We start from the raw sequence: 25,515 nt of genomic DNA on the forward strand, positions 1-25,515 counted from the left end.
AGTGGGGAGGCACTGGAACAGCTGAGAACTGGAACAGAGAAGTGGTGAATGTACCATTCCTGCAAGTGTCCAAGGGCAGGTTTGATGGAGCTTTGAGCAACCAGGAGGTGTCCCTGCCCATGGCAGGAAGGTGGGAACTAGGTGATCTTGAAGGTCTCTTCCAACCCAAACCATTCCATGATTCTATGATTCTATCAATGTGCCAGACTTTACTTGGAGAACGAGATCATTATAAATCATAAAGAATTCTGGACTCTATCTAATGCTATGCTCAGACTATTCTGATTTTAGGAAATAATTCTTCACCAAAAGTGTTATCAAGCTTGGAACAGGCTGCCTAGGGAAGTGGTTGAGTCACCACACCTGAAAGTATTTGAGAGATGCATCAGAGTGGCACTTGGGGTCATGGTTTAGTGGTGGAGTTCACAATTAGTGATTGTGAATTGATGATCCTAAGGATCTTTCCAACCTAAATTATTCTAGGATTCAATGAACTGCTTAGAAGGAGAGCAGACATACATTTAGTGTCAATTTAGTCAGTAAAACTGACTTTCCAGTTCTTCTGCACTGCTAGGGCAGCACATACCTATGAAAGCTTGTGAAAAGTTGTCAGGGTTTATATTTCTGATTTATACCTAAGAAGTGGATCTTTTGTTTTTTTCCAAAGGGACAAGAAAAGAGTTATGCCTCCTCTTTCTATTAACCTTAAATGGATGATTGAAGCCTCAAGTTCTTATAAAAATACAAGAAAAGACAAGCGTTACAAAGACATTTGTGTCTGGATGTGCTTTCTTTTGCTGCAATCTTCTCTCACAAGATTGTAAGAAGTCTCAAACTGTTAGGAGGCTAATGTTAAGCTTAGCAAAGAGGTGTTCTGTTATTTTCTTTTCTTAGAAAATATTCTGTTATTGTCGTGTCTGATGGTTGTAGCACTATATCTATGTTCATTTGAAAGAACAACCAAAAGGACAGCATTAAGAGTTAAAAAATGTATTACTACTTTTCTGATAAAGGGCAGATAAGACTAAATTGCAAGCATCCTTTTTAAGAGCTATCTTGGTGGGGGGGGTTACCATTACACAGGAAGGGCTGTGGCGAAGCACCAGGAAATAGATCCCAAAATCTGGGATTTTTCTAGAACAAGATTTCTCACTGTTTTTGAGGAGATGAGAAATCCTTTTGATTTTAAGCACGGGGCAAAAATAAGCCAGTTTTATTAAAGTGACTTTTTGTTTATCCTTTATTTTATTCTTGGATCTTTTTTTCTAAGATCAGCCATGGAAAAAAATAAAAAATCAAGTCTGTCAGGAACCTAAATTTTCAAAGAATCATAGAGAAACAGATGGAAGTTTATAAAAAATGAGCGGTCTCTTCCAGAATAGTGAGCTGTAAACTGAGTATGACAAGAAAAGAGAGAAGTTACAGAAAATCATCACATACATGTAGATGCACACCTGAGCAATGTAGTTTGCCAAGGCTCAGGATTGATTTCTTTCCTGAAGGCATTGGGAGACCAGAAAGCAAGAGAATTCACAAATGTCATTCACTTGTTTGTAAGCTACTGACATGTGCTCTGATGGCGTCTTATGTTTACAATAAATTAATTTTTTTTCACTTCTAATAACAACTATAAAACCTTTTTTGCCTCTTCTGGTTAGTAAGAAAATTACTACTCCACAATTAATGCAATGCTTTCCTTATTGATGTATGCTTTTCTGTCTCTAGGAATTGAGTGACCCCCAATATTAACAAAGAGTTAATTAATCCTTTGCTTATAGTGTAATCAGCATGTGATGGAAGTCACTTGCTGTGAAAATATGTGATTGGTATGATTTTAAGTGCCATATCAAGTCCCACAGCCTGAGCAGGTTAGTGAGTATGACATCCTTAGTGACTGAAACTCTGAACCTAGGTAGGAGAGATGGAATCTTTGTAAAGCCAAAAATTACCAGGCTGCTGGCACAGAAAATTTAAAACCTTACAAGGACCAAGTCCTCATTTAAGGAGTGGATAGAGAGTGGAACTCTCTGTCAGTAAATATATGGGGAAAAACGGAAACAGTAACTGAATATGAGTACATTGACTGTTTCCATAGTCTCATGGCATTCTGGAAAGAGATGGAATTGTGGACAGTTTTCAGATCAGTGCTCAGCATAGGACAGAAAGGCACATCTGAGGTTAGGAGTTACAGAGAAAAAACCTGAAGGCAATATTACACCATTGTACCAGGCAAACGTGTATCCATGGCTTGAAAGCTGCATGATGTTCTGCACATAGCTACTGAAAGAATACGTTAAAAGAATAATTAAAAATGTCATGGGTGATCTAGCCAAAGTAAAGAGAAGACTTCCAAGATTGACCAGAGGTAGGGAGATCCACTTCCACATTTGAAGGCCTCATATTGCTGGGGATATTGAAAGAATTCAAGGAAACTCCACCTGAAGGTACCAGGCTTACCTTCTGAACACAGCTCGGTGTGGGTCTCACAAAAGATCACATCACCAAGGCTGTTTTATCTGCCAGCATGGACTGCCTCAGGCTCTATAGGCTTAGGACAAGGACAGGTATTAGATAGGGTACAGCTTGAGGATGAAGCCTGTAGCTAAAGCATCTCAAAAACATTGCTGACCAGAAGCTCAAGAAAAGGGCTTTCACAGCCTGCCTCCTAGCAGATCTGAAGCCTGTTTTATAGACTTCTTTTGGATGCAGTAGATTGAACTGGGTGGCCTCATACAACATGGCAGTTTGGTTGAGAAAAGGAAAAAAGAGAGGCATATAAATAATTTTAAAGAGAATTTCAAAGTCATATGACAAAACCAGGCTGCTATAGCTGAACAGTTCTACAGTGGAGACCCAATTGAATTGACTTAAATTCATTTTTCCTCAGAGAAAAAGATAAGCATTTTGTTCTTACCCAGAAGTTAAGAAGACTCAAAATTTAGTTGTGTAAGTGGTTTGATGATTGAGAGATTATTTAAAAAAAAAAAAAAACCACATTAATTTATTTGGGTCTTTTCCGAAATAATGATTTTTTTTGTTCTAGGTTTCTTCATTGTAGCTGATACCAATGTGTGTTGGAGATGGAAAAGTTTGAGGCTTCTCCATCTGCCCCCTTCAACTTTTGAGTAGTGGTTCGGCTTTGCAGTACAGAGATTTTCCCTTCTTGTTTTTTTTACTTTTCTTTTTCTCCCTTCTCTTTACTGACAAGGTAAAAAAATCCTCAACTAGAGAGTTCTTTTGCATGAATTACATGAAAACTTTTCACTGAGAAGTTTGGAAAATTTTCCCTCCTACACATTTTGTTATGTATGGTTTTGTGCTGTTAAGCCAAAAATACATCAGTCTCCTATAATACAAATCTTTCTTGCTTCTCTAGGCAGGTTTCAAGATGTAGCTATTTTGCTTGCTTCTAAATTCTGGCTCTGCTAATTAGTTTTGTGTTTTGTTAATTTTTTCCCCCTTAATTTGTATGCATTCAATTGACTTTAATTAAACGTCCTTGACAGACGGCTTCTTCCTTTAGTCCCATAATTTCTTTTTTCTTAATCCTGACACATCACAAAAAGTCTGCTTTCATTTACTCTGGCATCAATTCTCTGTAATTCCATCAGAGTGACTGGAATTACTTTGAATTTACTGCTTTATAAGCAAGAACAAAATTTGTTCCCATGATTGACAATTACAGACATTTGAATGGAGGTAAAAACCACAAACCTTTCCAAAATAATGTTCAGTCTTTACTCTTAATGGGTTTCATGTCACCAAGGAATATGTCATGTGATTTTGCCAGTGGCCATGTGGTGGGAAAAGGAATCTAAACACATGAATGTAAGAATTGGTTATTACTAATGAGCAAGCTTACAAATTAGCATAATCTGACATAATGGAAGCTTAGTACAAGTCAGACTCTCTGTTTTTTAAACTTAAAAGGTATTTTTTTTCTTTCTGTGAAGTGAGAGAGAGAGTAGAATCACCTCAAGGATATTTTCAGTGGTTATATCTAGATATCCTTCCCTCTGGTCTGAAACAGTAGAAAGTACATTTATCTTATCTGTGAAATCAAATGTTGCAATTACTTGCTTCTGAGTTGTGTGAAGGCATTTGACAATTAAAACTTTACAGTGGTTTTTATTTGCCCTACAGGAGAGGGGAGGTTTGTTTCTTTGCTGCAAAAGATTAAGCAAAAGAAAAGGTGTGCATAATATTTACATTTCTACCAATGTCTGAAATGTCAGTAGTTCAGGTCCCAAAGGTTAAAGTGTTATTTCCTGATCTTTAATGCACTCTCACTTCTGTTCTGCAGAAAAATGGAAAGGAAGAGGAAGAGCAGGATCACATTTTGAGTCGGCACGCAGACGGAGTAGAGCTGTCCTTTATCACATCTCTGGACATCTACAAAGACGAGAGAAGAACAAATTAAAAATTAATAATGTAGGTGAAACTCTTTTCTTCCCCTACACCCCCCCAGAAAAAAAAAAAAAAGAAAAGAAAAAGAATAACTTTTGCACTGACTTAAAAAAATCACTGAAGCATATTTCTGCCTACTGTGGTGTTTGCTACCATATAGCAAGATAGTGCATTTACTCATACTGTAAACAGACATTTAATGTCATGAGAACCACATTATAAAATTTCTCAGAACTTAGATTCCACAGGTTCTCAGAATTTTAGGTTCCAATTTACCTTGTCATCTCAATTATTACTATTTCCAAAAAAAAAAAAAGAGAAAAAAAGAAAAAAAAGAGACTCAAGGTCCTCTAGCTGCAACTCTTAATGCTGTTAACCTCCAAAAGGTCACACATAATTTAGGCAAGTTTTCATGTGAATTTCTCCAACTTTATGCTGTGATATTTATCTTTTAATTTCCTAACCGAAGTAGTAATGTTTCTGTCTTCAAATTAATTCTGTATTCCCCCAGTAACTATAAATAATAAGTTCAATATAGCAGCAGAATGACTTCTAAAGAAATATTAATGAGAAAAAATAACTCTCCTGCTTTGTGCAGTACAAATTAAAAGTTAAAAAAGACTTGGTATAGATTAAGGGCATAAAAATACACAACTGCTATATATGTCATAGGGCATACAGCCACTTCCATTGAATTTAAATCTTAAGTGTTGAAAAAAGATGAAATATTGAAAAATTATTAAATTCTGTTAAAAGATACAAGTGTTTCATATTGAAGAAGCATAATAAAAGTCCTGCAAAATATGACCAGGTCTTCCAGGGATATTTTCATTGTATAGTAATATGATAATATTATTTAGGAACAGACTCTTAAATAGTGTTTGATGCCTTACCTGTACTGGCAAAATACCAGTGCAGATGTTATTTTACCATGTTAAAACATTTATTCTGAGACTAATTTACTAGCTTTAGTACATGGACTTTTGGAGCTATGAGTTGGAAATAATATGAGGAATGCTTTCTTTTCCATGATTAAAAAATGGGCTGACTCTAAGAACAGTGAGAATTCAACTGCTTAAATTCATTAATAAGAACCAAGATTAGAGAAGGCAATGACATCAGTATTTCAAAGGAAACACAAAGAGAAAGGCTGTGACGGACAAGGCAGGTGTAGTTAAGTCTACGGTCATGCAGGTTTTGTCTTTTTAATTTCATAGTGAATAACTTCAAGATCAGAAGTAATCTTAGCTTGCTGAATGCACAATATTGTTTTGGGAGGCTCTTTGTTACTGGAACAGCATTAACCAGGAGCACAGTAACAGTGAGCAAGAATTTTGTCAGTAATTAATGCAAGACAGGTCATGTCCTACATGCTGCTTTTTGGGTAGGGTAGGTGTTTTTTGTTAAAGCTATGAAAGGTGAAAACTAAGAATTTCTACAGTTAACACTGAAATATTGATTGCATAAAACAGTGGTAAAACACAGACTCAAGACAAAGCTAGTCTAATAAGAAAGGTAGTCAGTTCTGGAGCCATATTATGGTAGATTAATATTTTGATTTAGATCAGGAGTGCAATTTTAAAGAAAACCAAAAAGTTATTCCTACTAATTGTGCTTTCATTCACATGAACTAGATTTCTGCAGATGAAATTAAGCCAGGAGAGGTGCTCCCAGTACTGGAGCTGTTCAGTTCCTAGGACCAGGCTAGAGATAGTCTGAAAGAACCTCCTCACAGCTCTGTGTAAGGGATGCTTTTTTCAATATCAGTTACTTCATTCCATATGTTCCTATTTAAAGTACTATGTCTTTGTGTATACAAAGATCTCATCTATCTATCCTGTAGAATAATATTGCTCTGCAGTGAGAATTAGTTCAACAGAGGAAGAAACAGTTTGCCAGATGCAGTCCCCTCTTACTCCATTTAATCTGTAATTTATTAGTCTTCTTTCTGCCTCAACATTCACAAAAGTTATTCCATGAACATCTGTATAAATGAATGTGAGGTCTAGGTTAGAAAAAAAGTAACATTTGTTCTTGCCTGCATATGTTATTATTATGTTTTTTTACAAAAACATCAACTACTTAAGGACTCCATTGCAAGAAATGCTTCTGTGTAATCAAATAATTGTTTTGTCTCATTTAACTTTTTTCTCTCTTTTTCAGAATGTTTTCGTAGATAAACCAGCATTTCCAGAATACAAAGTTTCAGATGCAAAAAAATCCAAATTCATATTGCTGCATTTTAGCACTTTTAAAGCTGGCTGGGACTGGCTTATTTTACTGGCAACGTTTTATGTTGCTGTGACTGTACCTTACAATGTTTCCTTTATTGGCCATGATGAGCTGTCTACAACTCGAAGCACAACTGTCAGTGACATTGCAGTGGAAATTCTCTTTATCATCGGTAAGATTTGTCTAGGGATTGTTGTTTGGGATCTCTTTTCTGACATTTAGGATTTTCACAGAATTAATAATATTTTAGAAAAGGAAATAATCGTCCCTTTCATGACTTTAAAGAAAATCAATTTTAGCTGTATGTCTTGATATTTTATCTGAACTTTAGATCACACTTTTTTATTTTTTTTTAACTTTAGATTGATTTGGGTAGTCCTGCTGTTACTCTAAAGGGACTTTTGATTTCAAGGAAGATTGAAACCCCTTGTTTCACCTTGGAGATGCCTCAAACCTTCCCAGTATAGGGATGTGCCCTAGAATTGCTACAGTTTTGTTCTCAATCTGTGGCTAATTTTTTTATTTCACACTTAGAAAAGTCATGGACTACAAGCTGAATAGATTTTTTTAAATATCAATGTAAAATTTAAACTCATACTACAATAACACACATGTATAATATCAAAATGCTATATTACTATATATACTATATTGCTGTATTATATGATAACTGGGATGGAATTTGAGAGGTTTGGTCATCTGATACATTCTCTAAACTTTTTATATCTGTGATCCATTTAATTCTTATATCTCTTAAGAATCAAAAAGGAGACAAGGTCATATCTAATAATGTCTTTGTACCAAAGAAATGTTTTGGGTTTTTTTGGTGGTATATTTTTTCAATTTATTTCTGAAGATTGAAAAGAATCCCTGAATAGAGTCAAACAGATTTTTCCCCAAGATTTTAGTGTTGTAATATCACTCAGTGCTGTCACACTGACAAACCAGAGCTCAGATCTGTTGCTACTTGCAACAGAAGCTATCATTTCTAAGAAATAAGCCAAGTTGGGGATGTCTTTCTTGAACATGAAAAGGGTTCAGATGGGTTCTGAGAGAGAAAGTGTCTTGGTTTGAAAAGACAGGTGTCTGCTAATGAAGGCAGGAGCCTCTCTTGAAATGGGAAATGGAAACTCCCTCCCTCCAAATTATAATTTTGTAATTAAGGGGCTCTCAGGTAAAGATATGAGAGTAGGAAAAACTTTTATTTTTCCTATTTATTAGGAAAAATAAAAGGAAAAATAAAACTAAAAGTTAAAATGCAGTAATACAAAACAACATTGACAGAGTTAGAATATGAACTGACACCCTGTTGGTCAGGGTGTTGGCAGCAGTCCCTTTAAATGGTGGCTTCAGTCCTCCTGGAGTGATAGGCATGGTTTTGTTGAAGCAGTGATCCTGTAGAAGGCTGTAATTTTCCTCTGATGGTCCATTGGTGGTGTAGATGGGCCTGGTCTTCCTCTGGGAATCCAGTGGAAAAGGCTGACTGTGGTGTTCTAAATCTCAAATTATATCCAGGTAGGAATGCTTGGCTCCTCCCTCTGGGTGGAACTTCTCATAATGGGATGATGTAATTTTATCAGTCATGCAGTGAGACTCAATGGCCCGTTAACAGAAGACATCTGCCTGGAGGGAGGGTTGGTTGTGGAAGAGATTAAAAAAAAATCTCCCTCACTTGGTTCTGACAGATGGCAATAGAATACACACCCCTGGCCACATCTTGCATTTACAATCTAAGACAGAAAGAGAACAAAAAAACCAAGAAAATAATTTTCAGGTTTGAAGCTTCTTTCCATTTTAATCTTCCTTATTTTTTTGTGAAAAAATACAGCTTAGCTCAAACATTAAAAGCAACATTACAATCTTCTCCAGAACTAAAGAAAATTGAAACACCATAAACACTTAAAATAACTCAGGATATTTTCTTATAAAATTTTTGAAAAGTTTATTCCTTTTCTCTGTCAGCTTTATTGTAGACAGTAAGACTGGTAGACGATATGGCTGATGGAAGAATCAGATATTGTGATGAATAAATATTTGTTTCCTCCTTTGGTCATTGTTTTGTCATTAGACTTAAGGTCTAAATGTCTATTTTATGTTCACTATTAGATCTTGGTGGACTCTTTCACATTAATTCAAACAATTCACATTCAAAGATTCTCAAGCACTGCAGTAAGAAGCTTGCATTCTGCAATGCCGATCAAGGATCATCCTTGATGTCTTGTGTAAAGAGTGAGGTTGTGACTCTTATCAGTCACAGGTTAATGTAACTTTAAGAATACTAAATCAAATAGACCCACTGATGTACCTGGGTGACTATACAAAAAGAGTAGACTCAGGATTATAATATTTTGATAATGGTATAAATAACTGATTTGTGTTATAAATGTGTTTATTTGAATATAAGCACAAGAGAGTATAATCTTTATCTAACTGATTTATCTGATGTAGTATTCATTCAAAACATGAAGGATGGTGAAATGCTCAGTGTTACTTTTCTGGTTATATATTTTGCTGGAAATATGGAGTCTTTCTATCAGTAAGTCAAAAGCAAAGACCAATAGAATGGCTGAGTAAGAAAAAATAAAGCAAAGAAGATTTTCTGTAAATTTTACTTCATATTTTCTAGTTAGATTTTTAGGTCTGTATCTGTAGTCCGGGAAATCACATTATGTCTGTAACTAGATGCATTCAAAGAAATGTGCATAGAACACTAGAAGAGACTTTGATTAATCATGTTACTGGTAACCAGAAACACTGTACTGTAGGATACCGATATTCCTCCCCCAGAGTTTGAATAACAGCTCAATTTTCCCCAGAATAATTTTCTTTTTCTAGAGTTATTATCTGATTTAAATCTCCAGCTCTGAGGAAAGGTTTATGGAGTATTTTCAGGACATTGTAATACTGCATTTAAATCCCTGCAGTGAATTTAAAGAAAATAGTATGTTTATGATCATCTCTCAAAGGTCCCTTGTCTGTTAAAATGTTGAATTAATGTGTCTCAGAACACGTATAACTCTATTGAAAGTAGTAAGATTGACAACATACTTAAATTTAAGCGTAAGTTTCCAGGCATCTGTTACATCTTTGATGGATTATCTATGTGCTCTGAGAAATGTCAATGAGAAATGTTGAGAGGAATTCTTCTTATGATGCTGCTGCCGCAGAAATGCAGTGGGGAGATCTGTCTGATATAGGATTTTCAGCTGTATTACAGCTTTGTAGTCATGGATTGAGGTATCACAAAATAGTCATGGATTGAAGAAATAGAGTCTATCTACTTTGATTTTATTCATATTTGTGAGAAGATGGAGCAATATCCCTTTTATGAGCATGGTTTGCATAAGCACTCATTTGGACTTGACAAGGTCTTGGTTTTTAGCTGTGTTACCCAAGACTGAGTATATTCTTGGGCATATGGTGTGACTCCCGGAGATGGTTCTGTGGATGGCCAGGAACTGGACCTGATGATCCTGGCGGGTCCTTCCAACTCAGCTTAATCTGTGTTTCTGTGATGTGTGTCAGCCTGTGCTTAAGCATGATAAAAATACATATGAAAGTGTTCTTCTGACTTGGGGTGATACAAGTAAGAGCATTGATATGAATTAAATTATTTATGAGAAAAGCATCTAACTAGAGGTGTAACTGCTTTAGCCTTTAAAGTTCTCTAAAACACAGACAGAGATAAACAATAATAATAGCCCATTTTGTGACATTGTCAGGGAAGAGGATGAAGGGAGAACATAATTAGGGCTTCTCATATGAAACTACATTTTTCACTTGATGTTTCCTGTGATAACTTGTGTGATGTTGTATTTGAGTGTACTTCCATTATCTGTTTCCCTTTGTTGTGTGCAAACCTTCTCTAACATTCTCCTGTAAATAAATCTTTTGCTTCCTCTAACCAAAGATAAAGTAGAATTAGTTTAATTTTAGGATTTTTATGTTGTCTTATGTATTCAAAAAACATAAAGAGGTGCAGAAAAGAAATCTTGTTAGCTTTAGTGTATTTTAAAATCTCATTAAAAATAGCCTAAGAAGTATTTTATCTGGTGAGGGCTATTTCTTGCTTTATTGCACTATTTTCTTCAAAGTTTATGCTCCTGTATTTGCATAGACAGTAGCTGAGTTTTTCATTTCTAGATAGGTATGTCTGGGAGCCTGGAATAGCAATACTTCTAAGAAGCATAATGGATCTTGGTTACTTTTCAATAATATTTTTTAAGTTTTCTGTCTTCTGGGGAAAAAAAGGCAGGAGAACATCTCACCAAGTTCATTCAATTTAATTAATAATAACCTTCCAATTGTTTAATGTTTCTCTTCCATAACTATCCAGTGCAGTGTTTTTAATTTCTGCAACAGTTTCATTCCAGTTTTCAGATATTGCCTTTCTTTATCCATTTTGTTTGTTTTTAAATTTATTGAACATCTTGATTGAAGAAAGCAATAATATCTGAAAAATTATCAGTACTTTATTGTCTACTCACAGGACTATTTGAATAGGAGACCTTCAAAAGGAGTTGAGATCAGTGCAATGGTTCAGTGAAAATATGCATAGGCTTTCTGGGTAATGGTAATGCATTATTTGTTGAATAAGAATAAAATGGTTTGAGTATTTTGTATCTAAGGTGGAATAACTATAGAGAGAAGAATAACTATAGAGAGAAGAGCTCAATTTTCTATTTGTGGATCATTTAGTTTGTAGTGGAGACAAACACTGGATACTAATTATGGCTATAAAATTATACTTTTTATGAACAGACTGGAGAGTTATTTTAAGTGATTTTACTGCAATATATTACTTTGCCACCTGTGGGGGAAAAAAATCTATACCCATCCCTTCCTCCACTCTCCACACACAAACTGGCATCTCAAGACTTGATCTGTGGTTTACAATTTCAAGAGAAAAAATTGATTTACACTAAGATTTCCTCTATTTGTATGTATATTTCTCTCTGTCCCACTACATTTTATTTAACAAAGTGTTTTATCAGCAATTTATGTTTTCAAAGCAGTATGTTTAACAGCGCTAAAGCTCTGATTTGCGTGGCATGACAATGTAGACTAAGGGGACTTGTGTGGCCATTACTATCTATCACAAATGTAAATGACTCAAAATCTTTCAAAAACTGTTTTAAACCATATGAAGTCCTTGAATCTCACATGTTTAATATGTAGAGACTTAAAACTATGGCATAAACCTCGTAGAAATTAATATAATCATTCATGACTTACACAGTAATTCAAGTATACATATTGTACTGAAAATAAGATGTTGAATGAAATTCATCGGAATAAGAAAGTATTAAATGCTATAAATTTTATTAGATCACTTTAAAATGGAAGGCTTGTTTTCTTTTTTCTCTCATCTTCTTATTCATTATTATAATGATTATCATTTCCTATCTTTGCAAGTGCACAGAAGGTCATTTCATCAACAATTTCTGTGTCTGGGGGACACATCTAAGAAAACTTCTGCATTTGAAAGGAAATAGCAGTGTCTTTAAATTTTGAAGGTGTGGTTTCAGGTTGGAATAGTTTAAAATTCAGGAAAGGACCAAGGGAGTGGTTTGAAATTATCTCTGGGAATTTATTTCTAAGCAACAAATGGTCTCATCATGAATGCATATGAACAGAGCATGTAAATAGAGAGAGTCACATTGTTGATACACCTAATATTTGACAGAGAAGGTCATAAGAAAATGTTCATGCTCTATGGATTGCCTAGTAATGTGAAAAAACAGTGCAAAATATTTATGCTGAAAAACAGTAGTAAGTTTCTTAAAGATTCTCCCTCAAAACATCAAAGTCAGGTAGGCAAGACCACTATAATGTTAAAAATCTTTCCAATAACCTTCCTTGGATACTTGTAAGGACAAGAGATGCTTGTCTGCACACAAGATGCTGTTTCCAAGCACAAAAACATCAACCTCCACCTAAAGGAGAAAAGTGCAAGCCACAAGTGATTATTCGATGGAAGTATTTCTGTATCGTCAGGTAGATGCAGGTAAGTGTTATGGTAATGGAGGCACCCTGAAAATTCTACTTGTATTGCCTCTACTAACTCCTCTTTATTAGAGCTACAATCAGACAAAAGTTGTATTTTTCATTTACTATCCTGTACAACAGTGATAATACAATATTGTATTTTTCAATAAGATAAAAGTCTTTAAATCTTTTCTAGGTAATCTAATCTAGGTAATTTCCATGGAAATTATTTGATGCTTAATAGTTTACCGCACTTTTTCTGAATTAGCATGTGGTCTTTTTTTCCCTATTTTTGGTATGATTTATGGCTATTATCTATGTAAATTGCTGTCAAACTGCATGGAGTAAGTCTGAGAAAAATATTTCAGGTTTTCCCTTGGAACTGGTCAAAAATTGGAAATGAATGAAGCAATTATGCCACTTCCCACTGAATATTTTACTTATTTGATCTCTGCTTTGTTTGCTGCAATATTTGTGTGAAGGAAAATCTGTTCATGAAATACCCAACACCCATGTCTTTACATAGAGTGAATTTAGTGAAAAGCTATATCATGTGATTGATGTTTTTCCACTCTTTGGAATTACTTCTTTCTGCTATATTTCTGCAGGTTCTATTTAGAAAATTGCCCATGAAGAAATTTTCACACTTCTGCAGTCACATCTACTAGCTTCTTTTCAAAGCAGAGCTAACAGTTCATTTTTCAGAAATATTTCAAGTCTTTTTCTTTTCTTTCAAGACTCCAAAGTCTTTCTTTGTAGAAAAGTCAATAAAACATATTTTAGCTATTCAATATGTTCAGGGATTGAGTCTGTTTTCAAAAGATACAGCATAGTATATAAGAAAAAAAGTCTTTCCAGTTTAGTGTGTTATTATAATGGTCATGATATGTGATGATTTTCTGGTGTGTCAGCTACTATGGGACTGAGATTAGCTAATCACAGTTAGGCACCCTCATAGTCAAAGAAAGCAACTAAAAAGGACAAACCTCAAAGGCTAAAAATCAAAGAAGCAGGTAAAAGAAATGACCCCCCTCTCTTGACATTGGGCTACTGATCATTGATGTCTACAGCAGCCAAAGTATGGAGTTTGATAGAACATATCATGGTAGTGCATTATATTACTGACCATGTCCTTCTGGAGGGAGTGACTTTTGTTATAAAAATACCCACTCAGAAGATGCCTTCAGATTTCTTTTTTTATATATACTAATGGGTAATTTACCCAAGAAAAACAGTATTTCCACTTGGATGTAACTTCAATATCACATTACTTTCCACTGTAAGAACAAATAGTAAGGAAGAGCAAATCAGACTGTCAGTTACAGATGAATTTTGGGAGTCAGTGCTGCTGTGATCCATCACACCCAAAAATGAATTTTCTTCCATTAATATCACTGAAAATGTTGTTTACTTGACAAACTTGAATGATTCAAGGCTTAGAACATACATCATAGCACAGCCTTAGGACGGGGACTGTGCCACTCCTCATGTACTCCTCAGTGATAAGCAACTTGGTGTCAAATGGTAAATAAACTCTTCTCACTGGAGAAGTTTGCCTGGTAAAACAGTTCAGTGTATTCAATTGTGACTTTAACAGCAAAAACTCTGAATTATAGTTACTCCATGCTAGCAGAAATCTCTTATTCAGAAGTCCATCATGTTACATAATATCATGTGAATTGTGGTAAAGATTTTAAGAATTTGTAGTTTTTAACCATGTTCCTGCTGTTCATCTGAACTCTAGTCATCCAGCTAAAGCCACAAGACTTCTAAAAAAGAGCTGCTTTCAATGGAGGTGTAATGTGGCTCTTAAGTGTGTTTTTCAGATTCTGACTGCCCACACAAACTAAATGGGGTTGTTTGCACAATATTCTCAAGTGCTAGTGACCAGGAGAAAATTATATTTGGGGTTGCACCCAAAGGAAAATAGGAGGGAGAGGTATACTTGATAGCCATATTTTACATTTTTAAATGTACAGTTGCTTAAGGACTAATTCTAATCCTTTTCCATAATTTTCTTGAATGATAGTGCTCCTCAATGAGATGATTTTTTTTTTCTGTTTAAGCAGTGGAAGAGAACAAATTTTCCTACTTAACAAAACACTATCCTTGTGGTACAATGATGGGTCTTGATATTCCATTTTATATACCAAGTCCATTAGGATCTAGACATCGTTATCTTGGGATACTTAATTTCTTTATGTTCCAGCGGTATATAATTTGGTCCAACTTCTTCTTTCTCACTTACTCATCAACACAATGTACCTGAGACTTCAGTTGTATGTAGTTTCGTATGATCTTCCAGTTCTAAAAGATTCTGGCAAGAACTAGAAATTTTTACCATCTAGTTGAGTCTTAAATAGAAGCTGTCATATTTAAGCCATGTATTAAAGAAACTGTATTCGGATAAAGCATGTTTTCCTGAAGGTCATCAACTCTTCTTCAAAGACCTTAAAGAATCCATAACTCTATTTACTTATGGCTTGTAAACCACATATTTCTATTTTTGGAGGTTTTTTTCATCAACCTGCAGAAGTGACATCTCCTTAAGTGTTTGGTTTTTAAACTATTGCTACCTCCTGACTCTTACTTTGGGCACACTGGATTGTAATTTATCATCTGATATGACACAACCTTGCTTTGCTGCTTCATTCCAAAATTAGATAAGAAGTATATAAGACGTATTGAACACATCTGGATTTTCTGTGAGATTATTATTAGCTTTTCTTGTAATGTCATGAAACTATTTATCATTATCCTTACTATTTACAAAGGAACTCAAGTTTGCTATTAGTGTTTCTTTCCTAAAACTGTATTTTTCCTTCATTATGGGCACCAGTGATTTCTTTCTCTTGCTCAAACAGGTTTAGGTCTTCATTACAAATTTTCTATAGTTTATATTGGTTGTTACTTTATATCTGTTCACCATTTGATATAACTTCCTAAAAAAGAAGGAAAAAATACTGTTCCTCCACCAGCTTCAATAGGCTTTTAATAAGACATAATTTTGATTATATTATTTATATAATATGTATTTTATTATATTTTATATAACTATTACGTAAACTTTCTACATTTTAGTGCTTAGTTTATTGGCACTTAACCTTGGCTGTGCCCTTTTTTTCTTTTAAGCTTTATTTGATTTCATAGTGGCTCAAGCTCTTACACAATGGTATAAGATGACCATTGCTTTCTTTTCCTACATAAACCCAATTCCAACTCCCTCACCTGATCATGTCAGCCTATGAAAGAAAATCATCAAGCTAATTGTGGTTATAAATGTCTGCAAGGAAGATATTGAACTGAAAAATCACGCTTCCATTTGAATAAATTGTTCCTAGGCAATTTACTAGGAATGTTTATCTCAGCAGTAAAATAAAAAAAATGAGAGTTTATAAAGGGACAGATAAATTGTTCTTCAAACAATATGGCACAAACATTTCCTGGAAACTTTCTTAAAAGCTCTCTGGCCAGATTCTAATATCATTATCCTTGTATCCTTAAATAAAATTTGCTAAAACAATCAGATACATGAAAGAGCCTGGACTTTGGGGAAAGTATTACTAGCCAAGGACAACCAATGTAAAATCACTTAAAGGAAAGTGAAAAAAAATACAAGAAATTAGAGATGAGTCAGTCATACCATCTAGAAGAGGGAGATAATGTAGAAAACTGTCTTCTCTGAAAATCAGTGGGCTTAACATACCTAAATCGTCTAGTTTTCAATACAGGTTTGAATGGCTGCAGTCTAACGAAACATCACAGCTTATATGTATGCCACTTGCCCTAAAGGCACAGGGGTTTTAATCTCATTTAATCTCATTTAGCTCCCAGTGAAAGACAGTTAAACTGAGGTATATTACATTGCATTTTCTGAAATTTAAGACTATGTCATGGGCAGTTATTGAATCACCTGCCTAATCCTGAAATGTTATTCTGCTATAACTTGATCATATGTTTAATCCCAGCAGGATTTATTTTTAAACAATCAAGCCTAAAGGGAGAAAAAAAATGTTTTCACAGGGAAATTAGCTGCTTCAGGTAAAATAATCCTGTTTATGGATAAAGTGGCTCAGCTGGCCTCCAGATAACTATTTTTTTAACAGGGATTAGAAATTGAGATTCCACGAAACACATATTGCACTTTTAAAATTTTACAAGGGAAAACATCTTAATGATTAATGGGTTAGCTTGATGGCTATCAGTTTGTGGCTTTTGTTCCATTTATATCATTTAGGAAACTAATCTGCATTGCACCCTAAGTAGAACCTCCATTTTTTAACATAATTTTTTTAACATAATGTTTTTCCCTTTGTTGAACACCAGCTTCAATTGGTGTTTTCCTACTATTCACCACATAAATGTGTCTGTGTGTGAATGTGTTGTATAGTAGAAATCTAGAAAGAGGCAACTCGGTCAAGGATGTAGCATGTCATGTAGAGCTTTAATCCAAAAGAGGTCACCAGTTTCAAAACCTTATGAGCTTGCTTAGACTTCCCAGCTTTTTTATGCCTAGCTATGAAATAAGTTGCCCTTTCTTAGGAATCAAGCATTGCTAGGGTGTGGATTTCACACTGGAAGCTTGTGAAAAAGAAAATAGTCACCAATAGGCATGTAAAAGCCATTAGAATGCTCAAATAAGGAAATAATTGTTAAGACCTTTCCAGTTATATCATGTTATTGGAATGTTATTGGAATTTATCATGTATTTGGAATGAAAATATCAAAGACCCATGTAGACATGATAATTACAAACTTGGAAGATATTTGGGGGATAATGGTCCCTGTGTTCTGGTGTTTATTGGTGTGAATAATGTCTAAGAGCTTAATGGGAGTAAAATATATAAATAAATCAGGAACTACAACTGTATATAGATTACAATTTTAAATTCGTTTCATGGCTGAAAAAGCTGTTGGTTTTTTTTTTATATAAAAATGCATTGTCTATAATCTTGCATGAGTTTTAGAGATATCGCATTTATTACAAGATTTTTTTTTAAGGGATGTGTGTCCACCAGTAGTGGAAATAAAAGACTGAGAGAATCCATGCAGATGGAGCTAATTTGCCATGGGATCCAACCAGGAGAAAAATCACAGTCATGGTTTCACAAATTCACTGTTTATTATCTCTGCATGCATCTTAAGGACTTAGTGCCTGAAGGGGCTTCAGGTCTGTGTTGTATTGGGTTGGTATGGAAAGGTGATCAATCTGCAGGGTAGAGAGAAAGGGGACTCAGAAGAACAGGACTCAAAAAGTGGAAAGTTATTGCATCAGCCGGGAACTGTGATCAGAAGGTGTGTGGAGCAGAAGCCCATTTTCCTAGACAATGTGCAAGGGTGATGTGATTCCTAGTTCCAAGCCTCTGAAATTGGAGATCTTGGCTCCTTCCTGTTGAGTGCTTTCAGGTCAAATTTACCTTTGTGTTCAGCAGACAAAAAATGCCCCTCACTGCTTGGAAGGCTGACCCTCTTTGTTCAAGGTTCACACACAGCAGTGAGTGCATAAATGAGTGGGGAAGGAGGAGATCGAGGCTGGCTTAGGACACATTGGTGTTTGTTAACACAATGTGCGTGTGTGTTGAACATAGTATAAGTCTTGTGGAAAAGGCCATGTGGTTAAACATTATTTAAGGACTTTTCTTAAAGTCAGTAGGGTGGTCTAGACTCTATACTGAGCTTTAATTTTCTTGAATCCTGACTTTTTTTCAGAATTGAACTGAAATTGAATTATGTAACAAAATAAGAACTCAAATTTTTTCAAAGGAAGGTGTTTCACTCTTTTTTCCCTCTCTACATCAAGAAAAATATGGTATTTTAGATATTTTAGATATCATGTGCTGTGCTTCAAGACAGGTGTAATGAGTTAAGCAGTTTGATATTTTCTGCTGTTCCTCCTGCTTTAGTTTTAGGCAACTTTGTAATGATGTCAGAGACATCATTACAAAGAGACATTTTTCATGGCAGAGACATTATTTAAATGCTCTGTTTTGCTTTCCAGAGCATATGATGTGTGGCTCACAAGACCAGTTAAAATCATCCTTTCCTATCTCAAATTTTAAAAAATTGAAATAAAATAAATTCAGATTTCTTTTTTCTTTAGTCATAATCTTTGTTATTGATGTTTGGTGAGAGGTGCTGAAGCAGAAGAGATATTGCAGTCTTTGTCCCAGTTTGAAACAATCAAACACAGCTTTAAATATGAAGTTTGCACAGACTGAAGTTGTTGTTAGAGCATACTTAAAGATAGTGTGAAAAGATAGTGTGAATTTCTTTACCCTTGAACATCTTTGTGAATATCTTTAAGCATACTTAAAGATATTCAGATGTATCTCTTGTAGAAAAATTTTAACCCACTAATTATCCAAATATATTGGAGTCACTTCATATATGATTTAAGAATCAGCTCAGAGATTAAATGTCCCTCTTGCCTTGCTTACAGGTGCAAACTTAAAATTGTTGCCCTTCATGTTGTAGGAAATTATTAAAATTCACTTCATCTGAGAGCATTTGGAACAAACTCAACACTAGAGAAAACCATTAGTTTTGAAGCTCTTAAGTTATCGGGAATCTCCAAAGCTTTACATTATTGATGTTTATGTTGAATTTCAGATTGTTCTTTCAATTGTCATCAGTTTGTAGAAGCTGCTGCACAATAAGATTAACAAACAATTTCTAAAACATTAAATAATGCATTGCTATTTTCTATTTTTACATTAGTAAAGAAATTATTAGTGATAAGAAAACATTTATTTAAAAAAAATCTTCACTTTCTTAACAGAAATCCCCCCCAAAATGTGGAATATATAATTCCTAGAATAATGCAATCCCTCAGAAGATATGGTCATTTCTAAATTTGTGTTAAAGATTTTCTTGTGCTCTTAGAAGTTTCTGGCCTCAGGAGTCCGTTTCTTGTGTTTTCCCTTACAGATATCTCAGTAAGTACTTTAGCACAGCAGTTAAGCTGTAAATAAGATTGCTCAGATGAAGAAACTGTTTATACCCAAGTATAGCTCAGAAAGTTGCTAAGTAATACAAGATGGGTCACTCTTACTTCCCACACTCTGGACTTTTATCTAATAAACTGGATGCAGAAAGAAGCACTTAAGATTTCCTATATATATATCTTTTTCTTTTTTTTGAATACAGCTATTATCTGGGGCTGTTGCCCTAAATTGCCTTGATAGGACAGCAGAAAAGTGTGCAGTGCAGAAAAACCTCTAATCTCCTCAATCTTGAACAGTGAATTGCATATACACATTGATAAGCCTTTGGTGTACTGGATGTACTTATATTTAAAGCAAGAATTTATCTCCTTTTCTGTTAAAGTTTTAGTGGTTTCACAGACACTAATGGGCAATAAATAAGCAAATACTTTTTCTGACTTTGATAACTACAACTTGGAGTTTGTGACACAAATGAGAATGAGCAGTTTCAAAATACTAGTGGTGCAAATATCTTTATCTTTCTTCTCTCTATGAAACAAATCTTCATGAAGGTGTTCTGTATGTGACCAGTGTTGCCATACTGATCTTGAAATGTGGCTGGTAACCAACTGTCTCTAAAAAGCACCTGTGGAGTTAAACTCACTGCCTTGCTCATTATGAACCATGTGAAATTATGCTATATTCCCATCTTAGCTGTATTATTGAAAATTTCATAACATTTTTGTAGCTTTAAGAATGCAGGAATGAGACTACTTCATGAGGTAATCTAAATCATTATATCTCTGATTTCACTTATATGTTCTCTTCAGCCTGAGGACCTGGTTGAAGGAAAACATTCTTAAACCACAAACCAGTTATAACCTGCAAGACCTCAGTCCATGAACCAGATATCTGCCAATGTGTGTCTAGGTCACTTTGTGTTATGGTTTTGCACTAAATCCTAAAAAAAAAAATGCAGAATCAATTGATTCTGTGCCCAAAAACTGAGAAATTCATCAAAGATTTCATTAATTTAGGAATTTCATTAATTGACTCTACTAGGTCAAAGGGAGGTAGAAGCCAAGGTCAAAGTGTTGGAAATAGTGTAGGTTTATTGTGAGCAAAGTACAGGTTAACCAGTACGACAAATAATCATAGCAGGCTGTCTAGCTTCCAGCTGCAGAAGACAGCATAAAAATTTTCTACTAGTGAAACCTGGCAAATTATTATTCTGCAGACCCAGAGAATTAGAACTTGGGATTTGATCAAAATTTATCCTAAATGAATCTTTTCTGATACCCCAAAGGAGTGATCCAGCATGATTTTCTCTGTGTGCTGAACCTCTGTCTTGTTCTCTTTTGGCCCCAGTGGGGAGGAAAAAGATTGTCTTAGTGTAGCCTACCTAAAGAACTTCTAGGGAGAAATGCAAATCAATCTCTTTTATTCCCCTAAAGCTATCTTGCTGTAAAACACCAGCCTTAATGGTTGGCTGCATTCTTTTCTGACTCTGTAAAAGTTACATGAGTAGTTCTCACTAATATTAGTAGAAACAGGGTGCATAGCTTGAGGAAAGATTATAGTCTTTGTCTTGTAGGACATGAAAATAATTGAGACTTTGTTGTCAAGACCTGAGGTTTTTTCGAGTGCTAATGTGTTTTGGCAAGACGCGTCAAAAGTACATCTCATACTGAAAGACATGCATCCTGGAATGTTAGATGGGAGCATACAAAATATACAAGTCACCAAGCAATTCATATAACTTTTGTGATCTCCACCATAGCCCAAAAAACCTTTTATTCAAGTGTGTTCAGCATTTTTCAGTTGCTAAAAAAATGGTTATCCTTGAGGATGACATTCATCATCTGTGATAAGTAGCTATCACTAAAAGAGCTGAAATCACATTTTTAAATAAAACAATTAATGATTTTTTATTTTAAAAAAATGTGAGTAAATTTTATGGACAAAAATAATATCCTTTTTTTTTTCATTTAGCAAAATAGCAATATTTGTACAGTTTAAAGATCAATGTGTGTGGATGTTGGTTTTTAATTCAAACACCCTTTTAAATCAGGGAGTGATAAATGTTTTAGACATTTTGTTTATTCCTTGAAAAGAATAATGCATTCATTGGTTTAACTCTGTGTATGTACATCTCTTACTACCATGGTTTTTTTTGCTTCTATGTTAGAATATTCATCTGGTATTTATGATGCAGAAGAAAACCAAACAGCATTATTCTGAATTCCTGGTGCTGTGCCCAGGAATTAAGAAATCACTGTCTCTGATTCTGTTCATTCTTTGTCAAGCAGATATTATTTTAAATTTCCGAACAACATATGTCAGCAAGTCTGGCCAAGTGATATTTGAAGCAAGATCTATTTGTATCCACTATGTGACTACGTGGTTTATCATTGACTTAATTGCTGCACTTCCTTTTGATCTTCTTTATGCTTTCAACGTCACTGTGGTAAGTACTAACTTGCCTTCTCAATTGTTCTCTTTTTTCAAGAGGGGTTCGTTGATGTGGGTTTTTTTCCCCAGATCTGGAGACTGAAACTGAATTAACTAAAACACCTAGGTGTCTTTTACAGCTTTGTGGTATATTTTCACCCTGGATCTACCAATTTTTAATTCAATTATCTTTACTTGGTAAACAGTTGCATCTATGTTAGCTTCATGTCTAATTACTTTACTCAAATACAGTTTGCTATGACTTTTGCTCTCTTATGGTGCATAAATTCAGTCCTTAATTTTTCAAGACTCATACACTTTTACTGTGGTAAAGTAAATCATTATTATGATCAGCATGTTTATTTAGTCAGGAATCCTCTTTCTCTTTACTTGTGGGAATTTTCATGAAAAAAATTACAGCATGATTACCAAGTTTTTGTATGTTCTAACATGTATTGTTTACAATTGTCACTTTGACTTTGGTTTAAACTCTTTTTGTTTTTAGGAATGTAATGACAAAAAGCTTAATCTGCTTTGAAAATGTTTGTTCTAAAATTAGGTGATGTCACAATCATGATGGATTATATTTGTGTAGGCTTACTTATGCTAAGACAAAGGTTTTTATTCTGCTAGCCCTATTGGATTTTGTAGAGTAGGGATCTACAAAGCAAAATTGCAATAAGCAAACAAGCAAACAACACCCCCCCAGAAATGCACCCTCTGAATCAAAAAGTTTAGGTTTTGAAAAAAATATCAGCAGATGTTTCTTAATTTTGTGGATTTTGGTCATAAAAAACTAAGGTTATCAGCTGTCCACTTTCTAATTCCTGTAATTTTCATCTTTCATAAACAGATGCAGTCAATCTCAATTTCATTACAAGTGAGTTACAGACAAGTACAGAGATGATAGGATAAACACATACCAAAAAACACCCCAACACACATAGAAAAGAACTAGCCAGGAAGATTCCCATACAAGGTGTCATGCTTGATTTTATAATTTAGTATCATTTCCTTCAATGAACTCCCTTTTCATGTCATTCATTACATAAAGAACCATCAATCTAATGCTAGTGAAGATGCTTTTTAGAACCTGATAGTTAGTTTCACATTGTTCACTGTTTCCTTATAAGAAGTGGGTAATCTATTTCAACACATTACTATCTCAGTTTATCCCTTGCACTCCAACCAAACAGCCAGCATAATAATGTCGGCTTAATTTCTATTAATGACTTTCATTAAGTTAACCATGTTTACTTTTGCAGTCAAAGAAAAAATTAAAAAAACCTGAAAACGAATTTTTGTCCCCAGTGGAAGGACTGATAAGATTTCTGTACTTAATTCTGGAAAAGAAAGTACTATCCAATGATGATTTTTACAATTAAAATGTCACGTTTTTAAAAATGCTGTCGTAATATGATTAATACACATCTCCTGTCGTACTTTTAAGCTTTTTCCCTTAATGAGACCTCTGTATGATTCCTTGATGGGAACACAGTGCCTTACTGTATCATATCTCCTGTCGTGACAAGACTTGGCAACTGTTAATATAAACCTCAAGATAACAATGACTTATCAGCTGCCTCAAAACAGGGGGAGGTGTTAATCACACTACACTGTTTCCAGACTTCATGATTTAATAAGCCCTTTCCTCATGTCTGTTCTCAGATTTTCACTTCATCGACTTTCAGATGTTGCCTCAACAGAACGGTGAGAAGGGGCATCAGGGAGCATCTCACCCCTTTGCTGCTCAGGCCCCGGCACAAGGGCCAAGCCTTTAGGGACGCTCTAAATTCTGCAAGCCATAGGTATAGTGCCATACATACCTGTGTATGTATGGCACAGATATGTCACACCCAGGCTGGAGATTGATGGAGCCAGAGTGCATGTAAATGCTGCAGAGTCGTTTGCTGGTTTTGTATATATTTTGAAAGAAACAAAAGTTAAACTGTATGAGTTGGCTCTACTGCCTTTACACCTTACCTGGATTCTGCCCTAACATTAAAATCAGGGACTCTTGGGAGATCTGAGACCACAGGCACATTCCTGCCTATCCTCAGTGCCTGCCAAGCTCCTTCCATCCCTTTGTTCATCTGACATAAAGGTTCTCTTAATATAGGGGAATGTGTTTTCAGATGTTGCCATAAAAATCAGGCCATTAAGCCCTAGTTATAATGATTGAATTGCTCCTTTTTGAGGAGCTATCAATGGTTTTAGGGCAATAGTATCATTATTTGAGTCAAAGCAAATAACCAGGTGGACAAAAAATTATTAAAATCTCTCCCACCAGTCATTTCTTAAAATGTATATCCCATTTCTTCATTAATTCATTTTTTGTGTAGGAGATGATTCTTCCAAGCAGAGAACTTCATCATTGGTTTGTAGCAACTTTATTTGTTGTCAGTAGTTCTCAGGACTATGCTGATTGAGTTTGTGTTAGTCTCAAATAAAATTCTGTCCCTGTCCTTTTGACAGAAAAAGGTTAACCCAGATAGTCTAAAACGATTAACAAAATGGAAAATTTTGATGATTTTATATCTGTGGGCAAAGAAAAATCTTTCATGGCACAAGTATGAGTGCTGACTCCTTATTTTGTCTTCCTAAATTTGTGACATAGAAAAAGAAGCTGCCTGCCGGCATTTTAGATCTTTCAATGACATATTGGGCACAATACCAGAGGAGCATTTGGCATGACTAATGAGAAAATTCAGTGCAATAATACATGATTAATTACATCTGTGTTCAATTTTATGAAGAAATGATTTTGAAATGGGGCAGTCCTTAGGCCTTAAAATGAAACCTGCTTCCACATTAAAAAGAATATTATGATATATGATTCATGTCTTTGTAGCTTAACAAAAATGGTCAGAATTTAGGGAAGACTGATAACTGGCAGGACACACAGAATTATAACAGTCCTTTTGCAATTTCTTGTTTGTAGGAATCTTAAAAAAAGAATGAAATAATTTCACCAAAGCTATCATTATTTAATTGTGATGTTCTACAACATAGGCTCCCATGGGAAGATGAAGGCTCCAATGTGTAGGCCATAGCACATATACAATCATTACATAAATAGACACTATACAAATGTTTGTATGTTACTGCTACACCTTGAAGAGACAGTCATGAATTTATGTTTAAGTGCATTTATGTTATAAGTGCAACAGAACCATGTTTGATTCAAACAAGCTGATGAGAGAGAAGAAAAGGAGACTTTGTGAAATTAATTACCACTGAAACAGAGGCGGTTGGTACAGTTTCATGGCAGTTAAAGAATATCTATAAATTAAAGCTACATGATTGTAATAATATAAACCCGGCAATTACTTCAAGTATTTTGCAGCCTTCTGCCCTAGATTTGCAGATATTCTTGGGCTTAAGGCCACAGACATAACTAATTCTCTGGCACTGTAGATGGAGAATGACATAGAAATGAAGTGCAAGAAACGACCTTGTAAATATTTGTGTGTTCAAATGTCAGACCTTATTTTAACAATGTTTTTTGAAAAAT

General features: G+C 34.8%; 1 protein-coding gene across 1 annotated transcript in view; it reads left to right on the forward strand.

The window, feature by feature from the left end:
- KCNH8 (potassium voltage-gated channel subfamily H member 8) overlaps positions 1-25,515 on the forward strand; it is a 177,065-nt gene that overhangs the window by 81,455 nt on the left and 70,095 nt on the right. Inside the window, exons 4-6 of the mRNA XM_054635368.2 lie at positions 4,304-4,431; positions 6,571-6,811; positions 21,860-22,017. Coding sequence (XP_054491343.2) covers positions 4,304-4,431; positions 6,571-6,811; positions 21,860-22,017 — 527 coding nt within the window. The remainder of the gene's footprint in view (positions 1-4,303; positions 4,432-6,570; positions 6,812-21,859; positions 22,018-25,515) is intronic.

The sequence above is a fragment of the Agelaius phoeniceus genome, chromosome 1 (genome assembly GCF_051311805.1).
Source record: "Agelaius phoeniceus isolate bAgePho1 chromosome 1, bAgePho1.hap1, whole genome shotgun sequence".
Taxonomy (NCBI): domain Eukaryota; kingdom Metazoa; phylum Chordata; class Aves; order Passeriformes; family Icteridae; genus Agelaius; species Agelaius phoeniceus.